This window comes from Pipra filicauda, unplaced genomic scaffold (assembly GCF_003945595.2).
Source record: "Pipra filicauda isolate LSUMZ 115617 unplaced genomic scaffold, ASM394559v2 scaffold35_size7292922_pilon, whole genome shotgun sequence".
NCBI lineage: Eukaryota > Metazoa > Chordata > Aves > Passeriformes > Pipridae > Pipra > Pipra filicauda.
In genome coordinates, this window is record NW_024104487.1 from 4,177,128 (window position 1) to 4,197,823 (window position 20,696).

Consider the following 20,696-nt stretch of genomic DNA (forward strand, 5'->3'; position numbering starts at 1 on the left):
TTAAGAAAACTCTAAACCGCAGTAAAACTCAGCAAAACTCAGCAAATTCTCTATTATCTCTCATGCAGATCTTTGACCCTGAAGTCCGGGCACTCCCTCCTGACTGTATCTTGGGCACCTCCGGAGTTGCGTTTCGTGATAAAGTGCCCTACATACTGTCAGTACTGGAGGAGTGTGGGCACGGGCACAGCCCACGATCAGGGGCAAGCGACAGGCTTGCCTTCTGGAGGGTGTGTTGCGTGTATGCTCTCTCTTTACCTGCTCAGTGACCTGACCCGGCCCAGCAGCCAGGAGAAAGTCTCCTGCTCGCTCCCCAGGGCCAAACCCCACCCTCTGGCAGAGAGGCCTCCCCTCTCACTCCCGCAGGTGAGTCCCAAGGGTGCCCCTTCACCCGCGGATCCCAGCAGAGCAGGGGTGAGATCCTCCGGGAGCATTTAATGAAGAGATACCCTCTTTACAGACGAGCAAATCTGTCCTCTGAGCTGGGCTCGCTTTAGAAGGGGGGGGGGGGGGGGGGGGGGGGGGGGGGGAAGTAGATTCTATGTCCCTAAGGGAAATATTTGATCGGTTTTGTCCTTGGGACTCGTCCTGTTGAGTTCACTGGGATTAGATACGATACAGCGAGAGCAGCTCCCCGTATGTCCCTAAGGGAAATATTTGATCGGTTTTGTCCTTGAGTCTCGTCCTAAATTCACTGGGATTAGATACAGCGGGAGCAGCCCTCCGCCTGGCCGACGAAGAGCATAGCAGACCCGGGACACCGTGGGGGCTGCCCCGCTTACCACTTGCAGGCTCATCCGGGTCACGGAGTCAGTCCTTTTCCCGCTGGTAACGTCGCCTGACTACTGGTACGAAGAGGCGCACACAGAGCAAATCTGTCCCATTCTCTCCTGTGCCCCTTCCGTGCAGAGGGTTTCTGAAGAAAGTGATTCTGGAGACTTGGAAGAAAGGGAAGATATCACTTTGGTTTCTGCGCCTGCCACTTCCTAAGGTCTTTCTCCCAGGAGATTCCCACCCGTCAGCGGCTCAGCGGAGCCTCTCCTGGGGGAAGACAGGGAGAACGGGATGCGGATACGTTCCTCTGGTAGATTGGACAGTTTCTCCAGAAGAAACTGTGGTCGTGGTCAACAACAACAACAAAAATCACACACCAGCTTTATTCTCCTCTGCTGATACTTGGTGCTCTGCAATCGCGAAAGACCCCGGGGTGAAATCCGCACCACCACCCCCCGCCGGCCCTCCCCCCTCTGGTACCGTCGGGGTGGCAGGCGCACACTTGTTTGTCGGCACAAGGGCGGTGCGCTCCCCCGGGTGAGATCTGACCGTCGCGGGCTCGTCGCCTGCCAAGTCATGACTAGGAGCTTTTTCAGGCACTTTTGGTCATATCTATCCCGTAAATTAAGACATCTGGGTGTAGCAGGTTGGTGTTAATGAGAAGAACCTTTTCCTCATGCCTTCCCCCGTCAGCACCAATCTTTTATTCGCGTTTATGAGGACAAAATATAACTCTGTCGTAGGGGAAGAAACTGCTCCGCGAATTTACGAGGTGCCAGACACTGCAATGTTCGGCCGGGGCTGCGTTCCCCGGGAGCAAGGCGCCCCGAGGGCTGCCCCCGCCCCCGCGCACATCCCAGAGGGCTCAGAAACGCGTGTGCGCGCTTGGGTGCGCGGCGGTGTGCTCACCTGGAGGCACAGGGCTCCTCAGGGAGGGATTTCCAACCTCCCTTCCCTCACTCCGCCCAGAGGCCTGTTGGAAACAGCCTCTCCGACTGGGCTTCCCGCACGCAGCTTTTGGGGGGCAGGAGCCACCACCTCGGCGGGTGACCTTTCCCCACTCTCCCTCCGCCCCTTTTTGTACTTCACCGTCGCTTTCTGCCCAAGGCCGGCGCGGCCCAGCGGGGGCAGCGGGGCAAGGAGGAAAGCCAGGCTCCGCGCTATGCACCTGTGGACGCACCGCAGCCGTGCGGCCGCTGTGCGAGGGGAGGACGACGACGGCCTTTCCCCTTCACAGAGTTCCCAACTACCTGGCAGCAGGCAGCGGAGAAGGATCTAGGGAGCCCAATCCAGATCTATCGCTCCGCGGGGTGGGGAGCATCCTGGCCGCTTAAAAATGTTAGAGGAAGGAGAGTCTACGCCTCCCGTCAGGAAAGCAGGGACCGAACATAACCCTTGGACAGGAAGACTTTGGCCTAGCGCCATTTTTCTGCCCTCCGTTTTATAGCTGCGTTATCTTTTTCTCTTTTTTTTTTTTTTTCTTTTTTTTTCTCTTTCTATTTTTGTGGGGGCGGGGGGGAGGGGCGGGGTTGTCGGGAGAGAAGTAATTCTGCTGAACAGAAAAGCCAAGCCTGGGAAGGAGTTCCTTTTGACTGCTCAGGGTGATCTATCCAGGCCCTCTAATTAGAGACGGATCCAGGGTGGCATTAGTTTCCAAACATTTTAATCGAGCTTTAAGCAGAGCTCTTTTCAATGGCAGGAGATAAATGTAGCAACTGTTACCGTTTCCCTGAATGGCCACCTCCCATGGCGGGCATTCAGCCTTCCTTTCAGAAGCCCTAAGCAGTTTAGTCTATGGACCCAGCAACACTCCACATATCTTCTAATTAGTCTAATTAGAGAGGTGGATTGATAGATACAGGGAAGACACAGTTAAGATACGAAGATGCTCAATGCACTAATATGTGCCGGCGAATCTCTTGTTCTCAATGCGAGGAAAGAAGAAATAAAGGAAAAGAATAAAAAAAAAGGGGGGGGGGGGGGAAGGAGGGAGAGAGAGAGAGGAGAAAGAGAGAAAGAAGAAGAATCCAGGAGCCTGACAGGAAGAACAAGTCCTGAGGAATCCGAGGGGCTGTTTTCCGTCCTGGGCTGGAAGCACTGCCCGCTGCACGGCGCAGTTCTGGGCCGAGACTCACCGTCGGGCACCGCTCCAGCACCCGCCGTCTCGCCCCTGTGCAGCTGGGCCCCGCGATCACACACGTGAGGAGGGGAAGGAAAAGAAAGGGAAGAGGCAGAGCAGTGGCTTCCTTCCCAGGTCCCCACTTCGGCCATCGCCTCCTGTGCTGTCGTCGGAGACGGTACCTGTGGAGACCCGTCGAACGGAAGCAGAGCGGCCGGTTCGAGGAAGGCTGAACATTTAAATGGACGATAAATCAAGGAGACGAGCATAGGGCAGTGCGCGCAGGTGTCAAAACAAGAAAAGTCAGTCGGTCAGCACGACAGGGCAGGGCCTCCTCGCTCCCTCCCCCACTAGTGTCTCCCCGTTAACGCTGCTGCCCTCAGACGGGAGAGGAAGAGGACGGGTGGGGGACAAGGCAGTGCCCGCGGATCTCGAGTCCTCTCGGGCCACGACAGGGAACGGGGCCGCGCGTGCGGTATTCTACTCGCCATGTCCCGGGCAACCTGTGGGACTTCCCCTCCTCTTTCTTCCTCCAGGTCGGCATAAAAGGCAGCAGGAGAAGCATGGGAAATGCCCCCACCTCTCATAACGGCAACCTGTGGCAACTGAGCCCCCATACCCCTCCCTTCCCGCTCTCCTTGCTCCTTCTTCCCCTACCTGACTTTCTCCGCACTTGCTCGATTTCTGGCAGATTAAGTTTACGGATCAAATAGTGAACTATTTCAAATTCAATACTTATCTCGGGGAAAGGGGGTGTGTGTGTAATTAAGATCCAACTGTCAAAGTCTCTAATCAAACTGCTGGCGAAGGGGATTCGTAGACAAAAGGAAACAATGGAAGTCTCGTTAGATCATTTTTCTGGACATTGTTTATGGTCTGGAAGGGATCAATCGTTTCAAAATGTTACGAGTAAAAATGATCCTGTGTGGAATGCAGCTAATCCTTTTAGGTTCCTGTCAACTGTTTCCACTCAAAGAATCCGATTTTTCAAATCAAAGGTGCAGAACTCAATTGCCGAGGGATTTATAGCGTCGGCAGCGGGCTCCCCTCACCCCACACGCCCCCATGCGCCCCACAGTGTCTCCAAATGCCCTGCGTGGTTGCCGAAGGCAGGACCGGACCGGGCCGCGAGTTGTCCGCGTCAGGGCGAGTGATCAACCCAGGCCGCTCGCTCGACGGTGGCAGTGGTCTGCTCTGCCAGCGGGCGGCCCAGCGCAGCCCAGTCAGGACGGCAGCGTACCTGGGGCCGGGAGGAGGCACAGAACACGGTTCCTTCCAGCCGGTCTGCCGCAGGGCCCCAGGCTCCGCCCCGGCGCGGCCGCGGAGTTTTGCGCCGCTCACCCGGGCGGACCGCGCCGTCTTGCAGCCGCAGGCGCAGCAGCATCTCTGGGACTGGTTTCAAAAGCTCTTGTGGGACCGCCAGGTTTGGCTTGCCCGCGTGTGTTAGCAGGTTTTTGCGGACTCCCTCTGGGGGGGGAGGAGGCTGGAGGGGAAGGTAGTCTGTTTAAAAGCAGAAACGTTCACTCCGCGTGGCTTGTCGGTAGCTCCGCTTCGGTATGGGGGACGGGGTACCTGCCTCATGGGCGGCCGGGTGGGACTAGGGATTCCCCCGAAAATGGTGTCCCGGCCCGCAGATGTCTGAGCACCCGGAGAAGAACCATGGCGAGGGAAGTCGTGCTGAAAGCGATCTAAAGAGGTTAATTTCCAGAGAAGGGCCGCCCTTTGGCTTCTCGTACAGAAGCGGGAAGTAGAGGGGAAGAGGTCTGTGTTTGGTGTTAGCGGGGCCACCGGCTGCCGAGCGCTTGCGGGACAGTGCGATGATACACATTTGCGTGCGCTGCCCCGTAGCCAGCGCCGTCTGCATGGAAAAAGACAAGTTACGGAATTCCAGGAAGGAGGGGAGGATGTTTGACAGAGACCACCGAGTTTTCCCAGACGGGATTTTGTGCAATCAGAGGCAGGCTGCAATGAAAAGTTAAACTATTTTTTCCATGGTCCATAATTTCCAATCCCGTCTACTTTAGGGCAAAGTCACCTGACACATCTGTCCCTCCTCACTCAGAGCTGGACATTATTTTTTCCTCACCAATGGTTCTTTTAATCGTGAGCTATTGATTCGAAGAGACTGTCCTCCTCTATCCCTCTCTTAGTGCAGCCGACAGGTGGAATTTCACTGTATACACGTACATTAGAAAGCTATCTGTTTCGTCTAGTGGTTGCTGAATAAGCAGAGGTGACAGTGTTTATTTTACGAAAAGAAAACCCAGGGAAGACACCTCATTTATCTTGATTGTGTGTATTTCATGTATTTCGTGTATACAGGTGTGCATGTACTCTGCTGTAATGAAATTAGAGAAGCAGACCTACGACCACCGCGGTACGAAGAGACATATACCCGGGTTTTACAAGGACTTTCCAAAGCCTAGGAATTTGCCAGAGAGACCACTGCAATGCTACAGTTGCTCGGGAAGGTGGCATCACTGGGTGAGGGGCACACATGTCTGAACGTACACATGCGTTTCGATGCATGCAAATGGTTTTCTATTGTGCGGAGGGGACAGAAATACCTTCGGATTAACTGTCATTAAGGCTTTCCACGCTCTTAGAAAACGAATTAATGCAAAAGCTGAATTATCTATTTATCCTTTTGCTTCCAACATAAATTGTATAATTTATCATCTGAATATGGGGTCCCGCAGACATCTGCATGCCGTTTGCTCCATCAGGGAAAGAGAAACTCAGAATCAATTCAACAGGTCTCTTATGACTTGGAGGAAGGGCAAGTTTAATTATTTTGATTGAAAAAAAATCCACAACTTTCCTTCTGAATTCAGCTCAGCGGTACAATTTCTGAAATTGGCGAGACTCAGCACTTAAAAAAAAAGAAAAAGGAAAAAAAAAGAGTGCCTTTCGTATGCTCCAGTCCATATGTTTTTCTAGTTTTTGTGCACTCCGAGGCCTAGCCGGTAGGTTCCTCCGTGGAGCAGAACGCAGTGTGTGCCTCTCTGTCCCTCGCCGCGAAAGTCCGCGGAGCCGGAGCTCTGCGCTTAGAACCCATCTTCTTACAATGTGCAGCTTCTGTGTGCCTTATGCGGTGATTCTCGCTGAGACGCCGCCGGGTGCCTCCCCGCTCCCACGGGCAGAGCACCGCCGAGGCCGCGGAGGCCCTGCGCCGCTGCGCGGTCGTGCACAGCCCTCGGTGCCACCCATGCTGCTGCAGCCGGGCTGGTCTGAGGTTGCTGAGGTGTGTACCCCCCAAGCCCCACGGCCTTTGCCTCTGTTCTTCTGGAGCGTGCCGGGAACTGAGCGGCGAGCTGGGCCGGGCGGCGGGGAGGGGTCCGGCGTGGCTCCAGTGCCGGTAGTTCACAGCACACCTTCGGGCGGGGGCCGGCGGTGGGGACCAGAGTTGTCCTGCAAGTGAAAAACAGGAACGAGAGGTTTACCGATTTGGGGCTCGCCTGCATTTCTCTGCCTGTCCCCAAAATCGACATGCACCCATCTGCATAAAGATGGCACTGAGATTAAAGAGGCATTGAGAATGGTTGTTGCCGCAGCATGGATCCGGCAGCGGCTTATTACCTTCTGGAGTGCCATTTGCCTGCACACACGTACACACACACACACACACACACACACACACACACACACACACACACACACATACACACTTGTGGCGAATGTCTCCCAAACATCTTGGTCGTGCCTTGCAGGGCAGGAACGGGAAGAGAGCAGAGAGCCCACGGCGGCTGCTCGACGTGGCTCTCACGGTGGGGGTTGCAGAGCAGAAAGGACTTGTGGAGAAGGGCGTAGAGGCTCTGAAGTCACCTGCGGCAGATCATCGGAGCCTGGGGGTGAGGGGCGGCGGAGGCCGAGCAGACACCTACCTGTTCGTGATGCGCCCGGCTGCGAGCACAAGGCAGCCGGTTCCTGCCCGTGCCCGGATTCCGATGGTGCGTGTGGCCGGTGCCAAGGGAAGTGGGAGGAATACTGCTGCGGATGAGGGAGCCACTGGCAACAAGCTGAAAAACGGATCTACATTGGTTAGCAAGTTCCAGAGCGGGGAGCGTTTGGCCACGATCATAATTTCCATTATTTGTGTCAAATACAATATTATCAGAGACTACTGCAGTACTTACTGTAAGTACTGCGGGAAAGTATTGCATACAGAGTGGAATCTCTGGGCCGTGCCAAGGGACAGTTAAACTAGATCTAGTTTCCAACAGATACCCCGCAGAGGCCTCACTCTCGATGGGGGCGACCGTGCGCTTTACCCTTGCCACCAGCGCCGAAAGAAAGGGAGCAGCTGAGAGCAGGTGAGGGCCTCGCACCCCACTTGCATCCTCCGGAATCGGGGATGGAGTTGGTCCTGGGTACTTGAAACGAGCCTACAAAGACGGGGTGTGCACCAGCTGACACCTCGCTGTCCCCAGGGGTGCCTCTCGCGGCACCAGAAATACAAACAGGACCAAAGGTGTGGTTCGAGGGAGCTGCGGGTGGGGAAGGTTTTTGAGGAGTGCAACTTTAGGGCCGGGTATCTGTGCACGGGGGGCTCGGGGCTCGGCCGGATACCCGGGCTGTGCTGCTCGCCACAGCCCACGCCGGTGATGACCGAGAGGGCACCATGTCCGGACCCTCTGTACAAGGCAGCGGGAATGCTCCGGCAGGAAGGGCACAGCGTGCAGACGTGCAAGCTAATCATCTTTGAAACCGGGAAGGGGAAACCTCTTTTATAGGGGATGTGGGAAGGGACTTAACACAGTCCTGCTTGAGAGAAACGTTATACAAGATGCTTGAAAAGAAATATTTTTTTAAAAACCTAATTAAAAATATATAAATCACCCATCAGAAACAAAGAAATATGTGGAAGGAAACGTTTCTGGATAGAGACACTGTGTGTGGCATGAAAGACGATTGAATACATAAGGGCTTCATTAAATTCCCAATAGATAACATTTGGCTAAATCTATCCCTAGATTAAAACTCCGCATAATAGCACCATAAACTAAAAAGTTTCTTTTTGTGTGGTCCTTCTGGAGGAACTGACTGAAACATCAGCCCCCTCATAGAGCAATCCCCTCCTAATTCACATCCAGTAATTCGTGTCTCAGCCCTACTGGGATATGATGAGCAAGGAAACGGGTTAATGAATCCACACTTTTTCCGCTGGGAGGAGGAGAAGGAGGCGACACTATACTCCTTGTCCTACCAAACTGTTTATTAGGGCCCGGACTATTTTGGAGGAATTGTTCGTCCGGGCTAGGTCCTTGCGAGGACTACACGTCCTCTCTCCCAGCCTTGAAAGCCGTGGAGACCACGGCGGGCCATTAGCATGCGAATGAGGCGCTGCGGCCCGGCGGTGCTGCGAGCTCATCAAAAGTCTGCGGGGCCGGCGTCTTTTCTGGCGGCACCTGCTCCGGGGCAGCGGCTTGGGAACAGGGACCGCCGGAACCGAGGCCGAGGACGGGCAGCTTCCCCGTCGACTCGAGGAGAACAGGCGGAAAGGTCCTCCACCAACGCCACAAACCTCTTCCCCGATCCCCTACCCCACGTACTGCAAAGTGTTCCTGCCAGCTTCCCTACCAGCTCGCAAGGGAAGGCCCTGTCCGTATGGGACGAAGGCAACCGGCGGAAAGCGTGGAAGAAACAAGTGGCCAAGCAGTTTGCTTGCCATGCACCTCTGACAAGACCTGAGGGACAGGCGGCGGGCACACTCGACCCCGCGGCCCGCCGGGCCGGGCCCGGCTCCGCGCAGGGGAGTCGCTGGGCTCCCCAGAGTCTGCTGCGGGGAAGCCAACAGAAACAAACACAGGGTGGGTCGCCGGAATCTACTCTTCCCATGTAACTGCTCGTGGAGAGCGCGAGGACTCGAGAAACCAGAATACAGACTGACGGCCGGCAGCGTCCCTTCCCGGGGAGCCGGGCATCGCCGGTCTCGGTTGCTACAGCTGCCTTCACCCCGGCAAAACCTTTTCCTGCTTGATTTTATCCGACTGTCCGAGGGGGGCCTCTGCCGAGCTCGGAACCCCGCGCTGGACCGGCCGTAGGCCCGGCGCATTCCCCTGGCCAGTCCCGGAGAAAGCGAGTTAATCGGTCTCTCGTGAAAAAGACGCGCAATCACCGGTACATACACGGTGTCTCTGGGGTATTTTCCCTTTAGTTTCAAAAATTAAAACGGACCCTACTTCGTCTTCTAATGGACCCGGGACACCCAAAGGAGCCTTCCAGTTGCAGACTGCAAATGGAGCCGAGCAGAGATCTTACGTCCACTCTTTCTGCTTTTTCAAAGCTACTAATTTAACACTGCCTTGCTACAAACCAAACAGAAAAGCGTCACTTTTCTATCTACGAAAACACTTAAAGCCAAGGCGACGAAGTATTTCGATATGTAAATGCATGTATTTACCCCACCTTTCCCTCCTCACTTCAAAGAGCACTAAAAGGCACCCCTACCCTTTATAATTCTTTTTATTAAGAAAATTCACATAATTGATCCCCGAGTCTCCTCAATTGTTATAAATACAGTTGTACTTGAAAAGAGCCTCCCTGGTTTGAAAAACGTGTATTCTTAGTCCACAACAAGTAACCACATCCTTACCCTTAAAATCTGTGTTTCTCTTTTCCATGCCCAAGTTCTGAATATTTGAGGCCGGCTTTGTGGTTAAAAAATTTCTAGTCCATAAAATAGATCTTGACATTATGCTGTTAAAAACGAGTGTTTGGAATCAGAAAAACTGTTTTCATGGTTTGTTCCATATACTTACATATCATTAATTCGACAGCTTATACACTTAATCAACTCATCACACAAGGATATTCCAAAGCTCATTTTATATTATATGTATTGAAAAGTAGAATCACTGGCCACTGTTATCATCACAGAAATATAAGTGTCTAGGGCAAATCTGTCTTAAGTTCAGTACGTGCCTGTCAGTAGTAGTATTTTCCTTTGGGCCTCTTGGAAACAAAACTGTGATGCAGTTGTGATTTAAAACACACCCAAAAGTATAAAAATAGTTTTAAACCGGCTTTTTAATCAATCTCCTGATTGGTGCCTTACAGAGAGACCTATTTCTATTTATCTTCTCTTTTGTCCCTGATGTTTTTTGTAGTCTTTTGTTTAGGGTTTTTTGGTTTTGTTTGTTTTGTGTTGGGGTGGTTTTTTTGTTTGTGTTTTTTGTTTGGTTTTTTTTTTTCCTTTGTGGGGGGTGTCTATCATTCTCTGCTAGGGTTAACAACGCATTGACTGCAAAGACCATATTCTGATCTTCTTCTTTATGATTAAATCCGGATGTAATGAATTTCAAGCTATAATATTCCTTGACTATTGTGCTATTAACCCCGAAGAAAACAATTATCAGTGTCTCAAAGAAATGAGAACTATTAAGGAGGGAAGGATCCAAAGCCAATTATTTGGCTGGAATCCTTTGGTCTTTGGGTTTGGTTTTGATTTTTTTTTTAAAATTAAAATTTTTATTTTTGAAAATGTGTAAAAATTTTACATTAAAATGGTACAATACTTGCCAGTAATTTTTAACAATATTCCTTGTAAAGAATAAGCATAAAGTACAAAATAAAAAACTCCGTAAGTCTATTATAATACAAAACACAGGTTAAAATAAGAAATGATAATCTTGACTTTCTTCTGTGTAAACACGTTAATCTTTTCTTTTATAAAAGTACATGAGACAAGTGTACTAAAATGAAAAAGTATTGCTCTGCTGTCCTCCCTCAAGCCTTTTTTTTCCTGTACATTACTGTTTTCAAGCTCCTAGACCTGAGAATCTCTGAACTTTAACGGTTTAGAGACATTATTTATCACCATTTTTTTTTTTTTTTTTTTACTTTTTAAGGAGTAACGAATAACTTTCCGATGTAGTTACCGCCTGCCCGTGCAGTATCTAGATCTAGACCTGGCTTTGCACTCGTGCAGGTCCCGGGAGGTCCGCCGCTCGCGGCGGACGCCCCCCGATCCCCGTCACAATATCCCCACGCAAAGACAGGCAGCCCCTGCGAGCGGCGTCCGCCGGGCGTCCGAGCGGCGGAGAAAGGAGATACCCCAGATCCTACCTTCGGAAAGACTCCCAAACACTTAACAGTTAGAGATCCGTGCCGCGAAGCCGGGGGCGGCGGGCAGGGCGGCGGCGGGGGGCACACCGCCCCCGGCGCTCCCCAGCGAGCGGGCCAGCCCCGGCGCCGCGGCCGACTGCGAGGCGCAGCTGCTGCCCGCGCCGGGGCCGGGTCCCCCCCCGATGATGCTCTCGATGGAGAACGGCGAGCGGGCCAGCGCCGCGCCGCTGCCGGGCTTGGCAGAGTGCAGCGAGGCCGCCAGCGCCGTGCCCAGCGGGTGCGCGTAGCCGAAGGGTGTCCGTGCCAGCTCCGCCGCCGGCAGCAAGGGGCCCGGCGGCGCGGCGGCGGCGGGGGGCAGCGCCGCACCGGGGGCGCTGCCAGGGGCGGCGGGCGGTTGGCGGGGCGGCGGGGAGGGGTGGTGGAAGGCGAAGAGAGTGGAGTGGGGGTGGTAGGGCTGGAGCTGGAGACCGTAGCCGCAGCCGTAGGGTCCGTAGGTGCAGGGTGGCTGCTGCGGAGGCTGCGGCGGGGGCTGCGGGAGGAAGGCGGCGGGGTCCACGGCGCGCAGCAGAAGCTCGGGAGCCGGGAGCTGCTGCCGCTTGAAGCGCTTTCGGCGGCGCAGGAAGCTCCCGTTGTCGAACATGTCGGCAGATTCGGGGTCCAGCGTCCAGTAGTTGCCCTTGCCAGGATTGCCGGGCTCCCGGGGAATCTTGACGAAGCAGTCGTTGAGGGAGAGGTTGTGGCGGATGCTATTCTGCCAGGCGGGGAACTTCTCTCGGTAGTAGGGGAAGCGCCCGCTGATGAACTCGCAGATCTCACTCAGCGTCAGCCTCTTCTTGGGGCTCTGCAGGATGGCCATGGTGATGAGGGCGATGTAGGAGTAGGGCGGCTTCACCAAGCTGTTCTTACCGCCGCCGCCCGCCCCACCGCCGCCGCCCGCCCCGCCGCCGCTCGCCGTCGCCTTCTGGGGGCCACCCCGCGAGGGGGACCGAGAGCCGCCGGCACCGTCCCCGCCGCCCGCCCCGCCGCCGCCGCCGCCACCTCCGCCGCGTACGGACGATCGCGGCAGCAGGGCGGCGTCGTGGAGGTCGCCCACATCCTCCTCGTCCTCTTCCTCCTCCTCCTCCTCCTCGTCCTCGGCGTAGGAGCGGCGGCGACGGCGGGTCTGCGGCTCCTCGTCGTCCTCCTCGTCGTCCTCCTCGCCCACCACATCGATGTCGGTCTCCTCAGCCAGCGCCGACGCCTCGGACATCTCCGAGCTCAGGGTCATGGCGCGGCGGCGGGGCAGCGCATCGGTGGCGGCCGGCGCGGCGCGGCGGGCGGGCAGGCGTTCTCCCCGCCGCCGCCAGGCCTCCGCGTCGCTCCGCGAAGAGCCGCCCCGCCGCCGCCACGGGCAGGCGGGCCGCTCCGAGCCGCGCCGGCCCCCAGCGCCGCTGCCGCGCCTCGGGAGCGCTCCCGCTGCTCGCTCACAGGCGGCGGCTGGCTTGGGTTTTGTTTCGGGGTATTTTTTGCTGCTGTTTGGATTTCTCTGTCTGTCTCTCTCTCTCTTTTTTCCCTCCCCTCCCCCTTTTTGGGGATCCTTCTCAGCTTTTTTTCCGTTGGGGTCGGGGTTTGTGGGCGCAGGGGGACTGTGCCGCAGCTCCTGCAAGTCGGTTCCCCCTTCTTTCTCCTCACCTCAAAGCCCAGACATTAATGGATGGGGGGCAGGAGGGAGTGCGCCTAGTCCTGGGAGGAGGAGAGGGGAGGAGGCTGGCGAGGAGGGAGGGCGTAGGGGGTGGCTTGCCGGGCCTTAGGAAAGACGGTGAAAAGGCTGGGGCTTAGTCCCAGAGAGGGCGGCCTTCCTCCCCGCCTTATAGCGGGGGGGCCATCACATGGCTCCCAGCGTCAAAGCGCGACGGGGCGAGCGGCGCCGTGTCTCCCCCCACGAAGAGGGGCGCCTCGCGACCGTCCTGGCCCCCCGTCCTCACCCCGTCTAGGAGGGGCTCTGGGGGGCCGCGGGGCAACCAGGGCCATCTTTAGTGGAAAAAGGGGGAAATAAAGATAACATATGACCCCTGCGGGGGGCGGTTGGGGGGAAGTGCAACTCTGTCAGAAAGAGCTGGAGCATCTTCCCAAGAGCCGTTCGGAGCTCCGCGTCTTCCAGGGCTGCCCTCCGAGATGGGGTGCCGCTTCCCGTGGGAAGGAGGAGAAAAAAAAAATCAGGCCGGAGAGGGAGGTGGTGAGTTAATAAACTTCAGACTTCTGTCCGCGGAATGCTTTAGAGACATCTCTCTCCCCTCCTCTCCTCCTTCCCCCATCCAAAGTTTAACTTATTTAAGAATTAAATAAAATATCTCTCCAAGTCGACCTCACAAGCTCTCAAAGAACAGCCTCCAAATCACACCGCTATTCTCAGTTTATTTGTAAGGCTTTTGTTTTTAAAGGGAGAGAAGCAGCTTTCTCCATTATGGAAAACACTAACAGAGACTTAGCTTACTTCTTTCGTCTGCAAAGGAAAACAATTCGCCGGCCTTTAAAATGCGAATTTTGCTCTAAGTAGGAGCAATACCCCTGAGAAAGTAACACAGAGGATTGTTAATTAATTGCTAATTAAATCGCACGGGTTCCCGTTTCAGGTGATCCATGCGACGACAGAAGAGCGGGCCCCCCTTTATGTAAGGGCTAGCAGGGGAAAAAACAAGCAAAACCCCCACCAAAGAACCCAAACAAAACAAAACCCCCACAAACTTGGAGAGAAATGCAATTACTGTAGTCTTCTAAAGAAAAGCTTTGAAAAATCCCATCGTTCCCAGTTCTGGCAGGATAAACCACAACAGGATTCGACTGGGACAAAAGTAAGGGAGCATTTCGTTCTCCTGCAGAAATCATCGTGAGAAGGGTGGGCTGACGCATAGAGTCTAACGGATCAAATCTCACTTTTCAAACAAAGCACAAACCCCATTTCTTGAAATACGTTTTGGACATATTGTCTTAACCCAAAATTACAAGCCACCCTGTTTCAAACCCATTTCCATGGATTTACAACATAATCCTTTCTACTATTTCCAAATAATCCTATTTACATTTTGTTCACTACTAAGACGCCTACAGGAGAATACCACCAAATGTTACAAAACAGGGGGGAAAAAAAGTAAAAGGGAAAAAAAAGTACCCCCAGTAATTGACTACTATTTTTTTTTTCTGTAGAAAAAGTGATGTCAATAGAGATTTACAGTTCATACAGTTCATAAAATGGCTCTTCGAATTAGTTTTGAGGTCTTAGGGCAAGCTACTAAAAGAAAGGTAGACAGAGGATTTTTCCTCTTCAAAAGGTTACTTCTCTTGACGAAGAGTTAGTATTTTTCCTTTTTACTCCTTTCCCCCCCCCCCCCCCCCCCCCCCCCCCCCCTTTTATTCTTTGTCTTCTCCCAGGCTGAAGTTTAAAAACCATCTTAAAAACAAAAAAGACAGCCTCTGAAGTATGAAGAACGGCGGAGTTTAAATGTTACATGGGGAAGAACCGCTGTAGTGACAAACCAAAAGAATCGGGTCTGCCCTCAGTCCCCTATTATCACCCACGCAGGATGCACGGGTGTTTCACTGAGCGAGTGACACCGGTGGTTCTTCGGTAGCACCGGGTCCCCAGGGGCCCCGGCTAGGTGTGGTTCCTCCTGAACGTGGCCGACGGGGGGTGGCCTCGGAGAGTGATGGTGGGTACCCCCCCCTTGAAAGACCTGGGCAGTAGTCCCAAGCCCTCGCCTATTGGTGCAGGGTGTGTGGTGTGTGTGTGCGGGGGGGGCTGCTCAGGGGATTCCTTTCTAGGGGTCAGTTGAGCCAGCCTCCAGTGTGGACAATTAAGACCTCGTGTTAATACAGCTCCTGATCGCGACTTGTCTCTGAGCATCTTCCAGTCGCTCCCGTCCCAACCCGGCAGGTGCCGTCTTAAAAGGGCAAGAAAGAAAAGAGAGAAGGCGAGCAGCGGCGGTACAACCATGAGTGGCATTTCCCGTGGTAAGACCCGCCGCTCCCGGGGCCGCGGGCTTTGCCCTGTCCCCCACCTCGTGGCCGGTCCCGCTCCGCGCCACTCCGCGCCCTTCCGCTCCCGGCGCTGCTCTGCCCGGACGGGGGATGCCATCTACCGGCAAGGAGCGCCGGCTGCGGTACGCTGTGCACCGGGGCAGGGACGTGTGCCCAAAGCAGCCCCCAGGAAGGGCAGGGTCGGGCAGAAACCCCGCATTCAGGTACTGAGTGGGACCCCGAGAACCCCAAGGAAAAAGAAGAATTTTGGAGGGGCCCTGAGAACACCCTTTCCATGAAATGGCTGGAACTTCCACGACCACCTTCCCACCTCCACCCTGGGGCTCTCCGTCCACACACCCAACCTTGAAAGGACCACCCGTGGCCCAGGACCTCGGGGGCTGCCCTCCGTGGCTTCCTGCTGGTTGTGAATGATGTGATGTTACATGCACTTAAAACCACAGTAGCACACTAGCCAGACCAGGAATATTCTGGTTCCCATGGTATGTCCGGGGACACTGGGCAGAAGCCAGACTGGGTAGACCTGCCATGACTTCCCCTTGATGTCTCCTTTATTATGGGAGACAGCAACCCTTGGGACGCCCATAGCATTCCAGGCCATACACCTTTCTCCAGCTAGGGGGCCTGTTTCCAAGAAGGACACATAGGAGCCCGTGCTGGGACAAGGAATAAATGAGTCCATATACCTTCCCATATCTTTTATTCAAAATCAAAGAACACCCTGGGCACCATTTAGGGCATTTTCAAGCAGCCATACTTGCACACTGACACACTGGCTGAAGTCCTTCAAGTTTTCTAGAACTGATCCTGACCGTGCAGAAGGATGCCAAAGGCTTCTTCATCACCACGAGTCAGGTGTCTGGTGGTGGTGTGCACCCCTGGGCAATATGTTGAGTGCTTGTCTGGGTGCAGCCAGTGGAAATCAAGCTAGAGCCTGGCCAGTAGTGACACATGCTGGAGCTGAAGAGTCTTTCCTGGGCCAACTCAGCCTTGAAAGTCTTCAAACCCAAAGGCTGCAGTTCTCCACACCCAGATCCATGTCTTAGCTGCAGAACTAGACTTCCTGATATTATATAAATAATAATTTCTTTAATAATTTACTTTTTCTGTCTTGGGCCAAAGACTGGACTGAATTCTGAGCTGATGGTGTCATGGAAAGAATAAATCTCCAGTGATGCCCTTGCAAGGATGGTTTTATCTGTCACAGGAACAATGGCAGTGACAGCTGTGGTTTTCTTTGCCCAGTATAACAGTGCTCCAGTTTAGCTCCACTTTTTTAGGGGTTTACGCCCCTCTTCCCTTACCATGTACCTTTGGGGACGGTAACACTTTCTTTAAGGCTTCTGCAGAGGCTAGGATTAGAGTCTCTGTGTGACCACAATGCATTGGTGAGGGTTGGCAGCAGTCACCTGAAAAACTGAAGAAAAATCTGTGGCTTCCAGCCATGCCTAGTGCTGAAAAAGAGTTTGTCACCCTTGGAGATGACCCACCCCCTCTCCTCTTGTCAAATATATTTTTCTTCTTGACCAAGTTTGTTTGTTTGCTTGGTTGGTTGGTTTTTTATTTGAATTTGGTTTTTGGTTTTTGTTTTCCCTCCTTAGTTCTATAATTCTTATAGGTTGGTACATTTGCTCTGAGAAGTGAAAGTCACTTTCTTTCAGGCCCTTTAGGTTTTTAATTTCTTTTAAAATGTGTTTTAATGTTCTCACAACCCTTTTGAACTTAAGGAGAGTTTTCACCAGTTTAGACCAAGACCAGTGTAGCAGCATAAGCTGACTTCAACGTCAGCCAAGACCCGATGTCTAGGGAAGAACATAGGAATAGAGCAAATGTGTAAAATTGATTCCTACTTCCAGAAATCTAGTTTTTAGATTTGGGGGTTTTTAAGCAAGAGATAATAGCTGAATTTAATAGCCTCTGATGGAGTTTCTTCTGTGAATTTGTCCAGTCATCTTTTGAAATCATGTACTTTTACACCACTAAACATATTCTGTGGTGGAATGTTCCCCAGCTCTAACCATGTGTGGTTTGAAGTGTCTCTTTTCATTTGCTTTAAGCAAGTCACCTGCTCATTTAATATGATGTGCTCTCATTTTTGTACTAGAAGAGAGAAGGAACAACTGTTGTTAAACACCCTCTCCCTGTTGTTCACAACTTTGTACATTTTATGACAATTTTTTTCATTTTTCAGACTGAAGGGTTCTGCTTCAGAATCAATGGATTAGCACAGAAGTAATTCCGTACTCCTGACAATCCTTATAATTCTCTCTATCTTTTCTTGTTCAGCTCAGGCCTATTATTATTGCAATAATCCTTCTGAACAGCATGAGATGCCTAAATTTGCTTTTCCATTTTTAATTTCACTTTATTATTTCTACTCTTTTAAGCCAGTGCCTATGTCTAATGCTAATGGAAGGATATCAGATTTTCAGAATGGAGCACTGGCTGTCAGAACCAATATAGCAGAGTACTTTTCATATGAACAAATCATGTTTTTTTAGGTTACCTTTGATTTCATTACTTCACCAACTACCAAAAGTCTTTCTAATTTTTTCCACATAAGCCCTAAGTTCTTCTTTGTAGACAAGCTTTAGCAAACTAAGAGGGAGATCCCATAATTAATATCTCAAATATTTGAGATATTTTCCATTTCATTCTGTAGAGATGGAAGTAAGCCCCAAAGGAGTATGAACCCATTTGTAAATGCAGTGAATATTGGCAAGTATGCTCTTTTTTCATTTAGAAATCCCTGGAGATAAGCTACACTGTGAATGAAGATAGAGAAGAAAATTTTTCCATCTAGAACTAAGTGGGTGGTGGGTTCTGCCAGGACTTGAGCAGAAATAACAGCTACCTGCTGCAGAAAGACGAAGGCCTTTGCCTTGTCCAGCCTTCCCACCTCTGGCCACTTGAGCTCACCACTTACTTCCTGTTGAGCACCAGCTGGACTAGAAACTTGAAGTCAACTCCAGAATAAATCACAACTTTGCAGCTGCCAAGGCATTAGTCAAAGCTAGCACACTGACACCTATTCTTATTCATCCTGAGGTAAATGTGCTGTGCCTGAGTGGAACTATGCTGACTTTGGGTTATGTCTCAACAGCATTTCTGACTTTAAGTGTTAACGGTTTAAAGACAATTCAAAGACCACTGTCTTAGCAGCAGTCAAAACATTTCTGTGGTAATGGCTTAAAGGATCAAGTCCTCTTGAATTCTGTGTATAGGATACCTACAGCAATAAACTGTTTGTTTGAGTCTCTGACATCTGTGCATAAATTTAAGGTATCACCTTTTGACAGTGAGGAATACGCTGACTTCTGGCTCTTACCTGTTTTCTAGCAAGATCTTCATTATTGTCAAAGATTAACAGGTAGGCCTTTCTTAGCAACCTTTTACCAGTCCTATTGACATGAAATCCCAAGCATTCTGCAAAGCCTGTTTGAACCATGTACAGTGAAAGGCAGGGGATTCTTGATATAGCACTTCTCTGACTGCTTTCCAGTCGGCCTCTGCAGGATGTTACAAACAGAGAGAGGCATCCCATCGGTCATGAAAGGCTTGTGATGTGGCTTTAAGCCCAGTTATTTGGGTTGCTGAGTTTAAGAGCTACAGGCATGGTTGAGAAAAGGACACTGCTGAGGAGCACTCTCTCTTCCTTCACACTGCATTCTATTACAGATCACTACATACAACTCAGTAGCACAGGGTACAACATATGAGATGAAAACAGCATCGGACTTACATTCAATCTTCCAGGGCTCCTATTCAATGTTTATATATTTAGTATCCCTTAAAAAGTTATGAATTCTTGAGTGAGTGTTATGCCCAGATATCTGGAGGTAGTTTCTTTTCCATTTGTCTCTCTCTGAAGAGTTTTGCTCTTCTACCCCATAATGCAGCTATTTTCCTCCATTAAATTACTAACATATATGGATATTTTCCCAAATAACTTAGTGCTTCTCCCCCCTTATGTCCTGTTGTTAAACACAGTATTCTTCTGAACAAATGTTTCCAAATGAGATTTTGACTATCAGACAGATTTCTCTCACTCCCTGAAAACACATTTTTTAGTTTGTTGTCACTGGCAATCAGGACACTATCAGGACACTATCACTATAGCCCAATCACTTTTGTTTATGATCTGTGATTAGATACTAACTTAACACATCTCCTCAACATACCCTGTTGTTACTTATGCAGCACTGGCCATGACTTTCAGAAGAGCTTTACCATTGGCATTTTGATAGCAAATGTTGTCATTCTTCTGTCTTTAAAATTTTGCAAAATTTAGGTTTAATTTTCCCACTCCTATGCTGCTTTTCTGCAGTTAATGAACTTTTCTTTAGCGATGTATATTCTTTGATGAGTTTGAGATCATAACTTTCACTCTTTTACAGAACTGAAAAGACGCTTACTGAGCTCAGGCTCCGTTTCAGTGCTATATCTTTTGAATCTGTTTCATTTCTCAGTAGAAATTCTGCTCAACTAAATCCAGCTTTAGGGTTATGCTTTCCATTATGCAGTTACACAAAAACAACTGAAGAAAACAAGACAATACTGTTTAGCATTCTAAAATAACTTTTTCTCTGATGCAAAGTTTGTTTTTTGAAGGTCTGCTGTTTGAGATCCACAAAATGTAACCAAATCTTAGAGTCTCTTGAACTGTCATTCTTGAGCTGCTTTAGTTGATTCCTGATACAACTCAGTGATGTGATTTTCAGTATAATTTACCTTCAAAATCTTGCATGAGGGAATATGAGATCATACCTCTAGATCAGTTAATCCCAGATGACAGCTGGAACAGCATTTCCTACAGCATCTATCTTGGAATAATCTTTCTGTGACTAGTTTTCACTTCAGTATTTCAGCCTATTAAATAGTTTTGCATGTTTGTAATTATCATTTGGCCTAGTAAGTCTAAAATCTTTCTTGTACCTTGATGGCAAATTGTGATAAATCAGAGGCTGATTGAATTTTCCTTTCAATACCTTGCAGTGATCCTGGTTAAGTTTGGGGTTTTTTTTCATTATGGTTCTCTTCCCTTTTGCTGCAGGTACATTGCCAGTTTCATACTGCAATAAATTTAAAAGCTTTCTTTTTAGTTCATAACAAACTCTGTCTTCTCCAAACTATCCCCAAATACTCCCTTCTCTTGAATCTGGGTTTTTTTTTTTTTTTTCTGAATTAGATACTGGGTTTGCTAGTTCAGGTACAGTAATACAGGCTTCTCCCCCCATCTTTTCTGCTCAAACTGATTCACTGCTCCAATTTTGCAGATATGCTGGACCAAATTTTTAGAGGTCCCTAACCACCCTTTACAGTTATTTGATCATCCTTTAATTTTCATCTGTGATGCATCTGCTGGGAGGCACAGGTTGCTCTTCAGCAGCACCTTTTGAATTGTCACTTCCTTGAGATCTGTCACCACCAGATGGAGTAATTTCAGGGTTATCATAAATTTTCAGTAATTATAAGTCTCAATTTTAACAGAGATCAAAATCTTTTGTAAAAATTAACACTCATCTCTGGAACAGTGGAGAGATAACATAAGAGCAAATAAAATTTATAGGCACATAAAAAGCACTGCCTTGGCAAAGCCTTGGCTCTGGGGATTACTAACAAGGGAGACTTAATATAAATCAACAAAATGTATAAATTATTAATATAGTTTTACAGAAACAAGAACAAAGAAATAGTTTATTGAGGATATTTCAGAGAAGAA

The 20,696-nt window shown here is 50.6% G+C and overlaps 1 protein-coding gene across 4 annotated transcripts; it reads right to left on the reverse strand.

Moving 5' to 3' along the window:
- Positions 1 to 5,652: 5,652 nt before the first annotated feature.
- On the reverse strand, positions 5,653 to 12,269 carry FOXD1 (forkhead box D1). Of its 4 annotated transcripts, none has more exons than XR_005564777.1 (2): positions 9,489 to 12,269; positions 5,653 to 6,912 (listed from the first exon to the last, which is right to left on the reverse strand). XR_005564777.1 is itself a non-coding variant. In XM_027709908.2 (2 exons), exon 1 carries the CDS (start codon positions 12,225 to 12,227, stop codon positions 10,983 to 10,985), a length of 1,245 nt encoding a protein of 414 aa, XP_027565709.1. In that variant the 5' UTR covers positions 12,228 to 12,269; the 3' UTR covers positions 5,653 to 9,592; positions 10,961 to 10,982. The 4 variants fall into 4 exon arrangements, 1 of the variants encoding a protein (XP_027565709.1); XR_005564776.1 differs by having other exon boundaries at positions 5,653 to 6,304; positions 6,778 to 12,269; XR_005564775.1 differs by having other exon boundaries at positions 5,653 to 6,304; positions 6,558 to 12,269.
- Between the last annotated feature and the right edge of the window lie 8,427 nt (positions 12,270 to 20,696).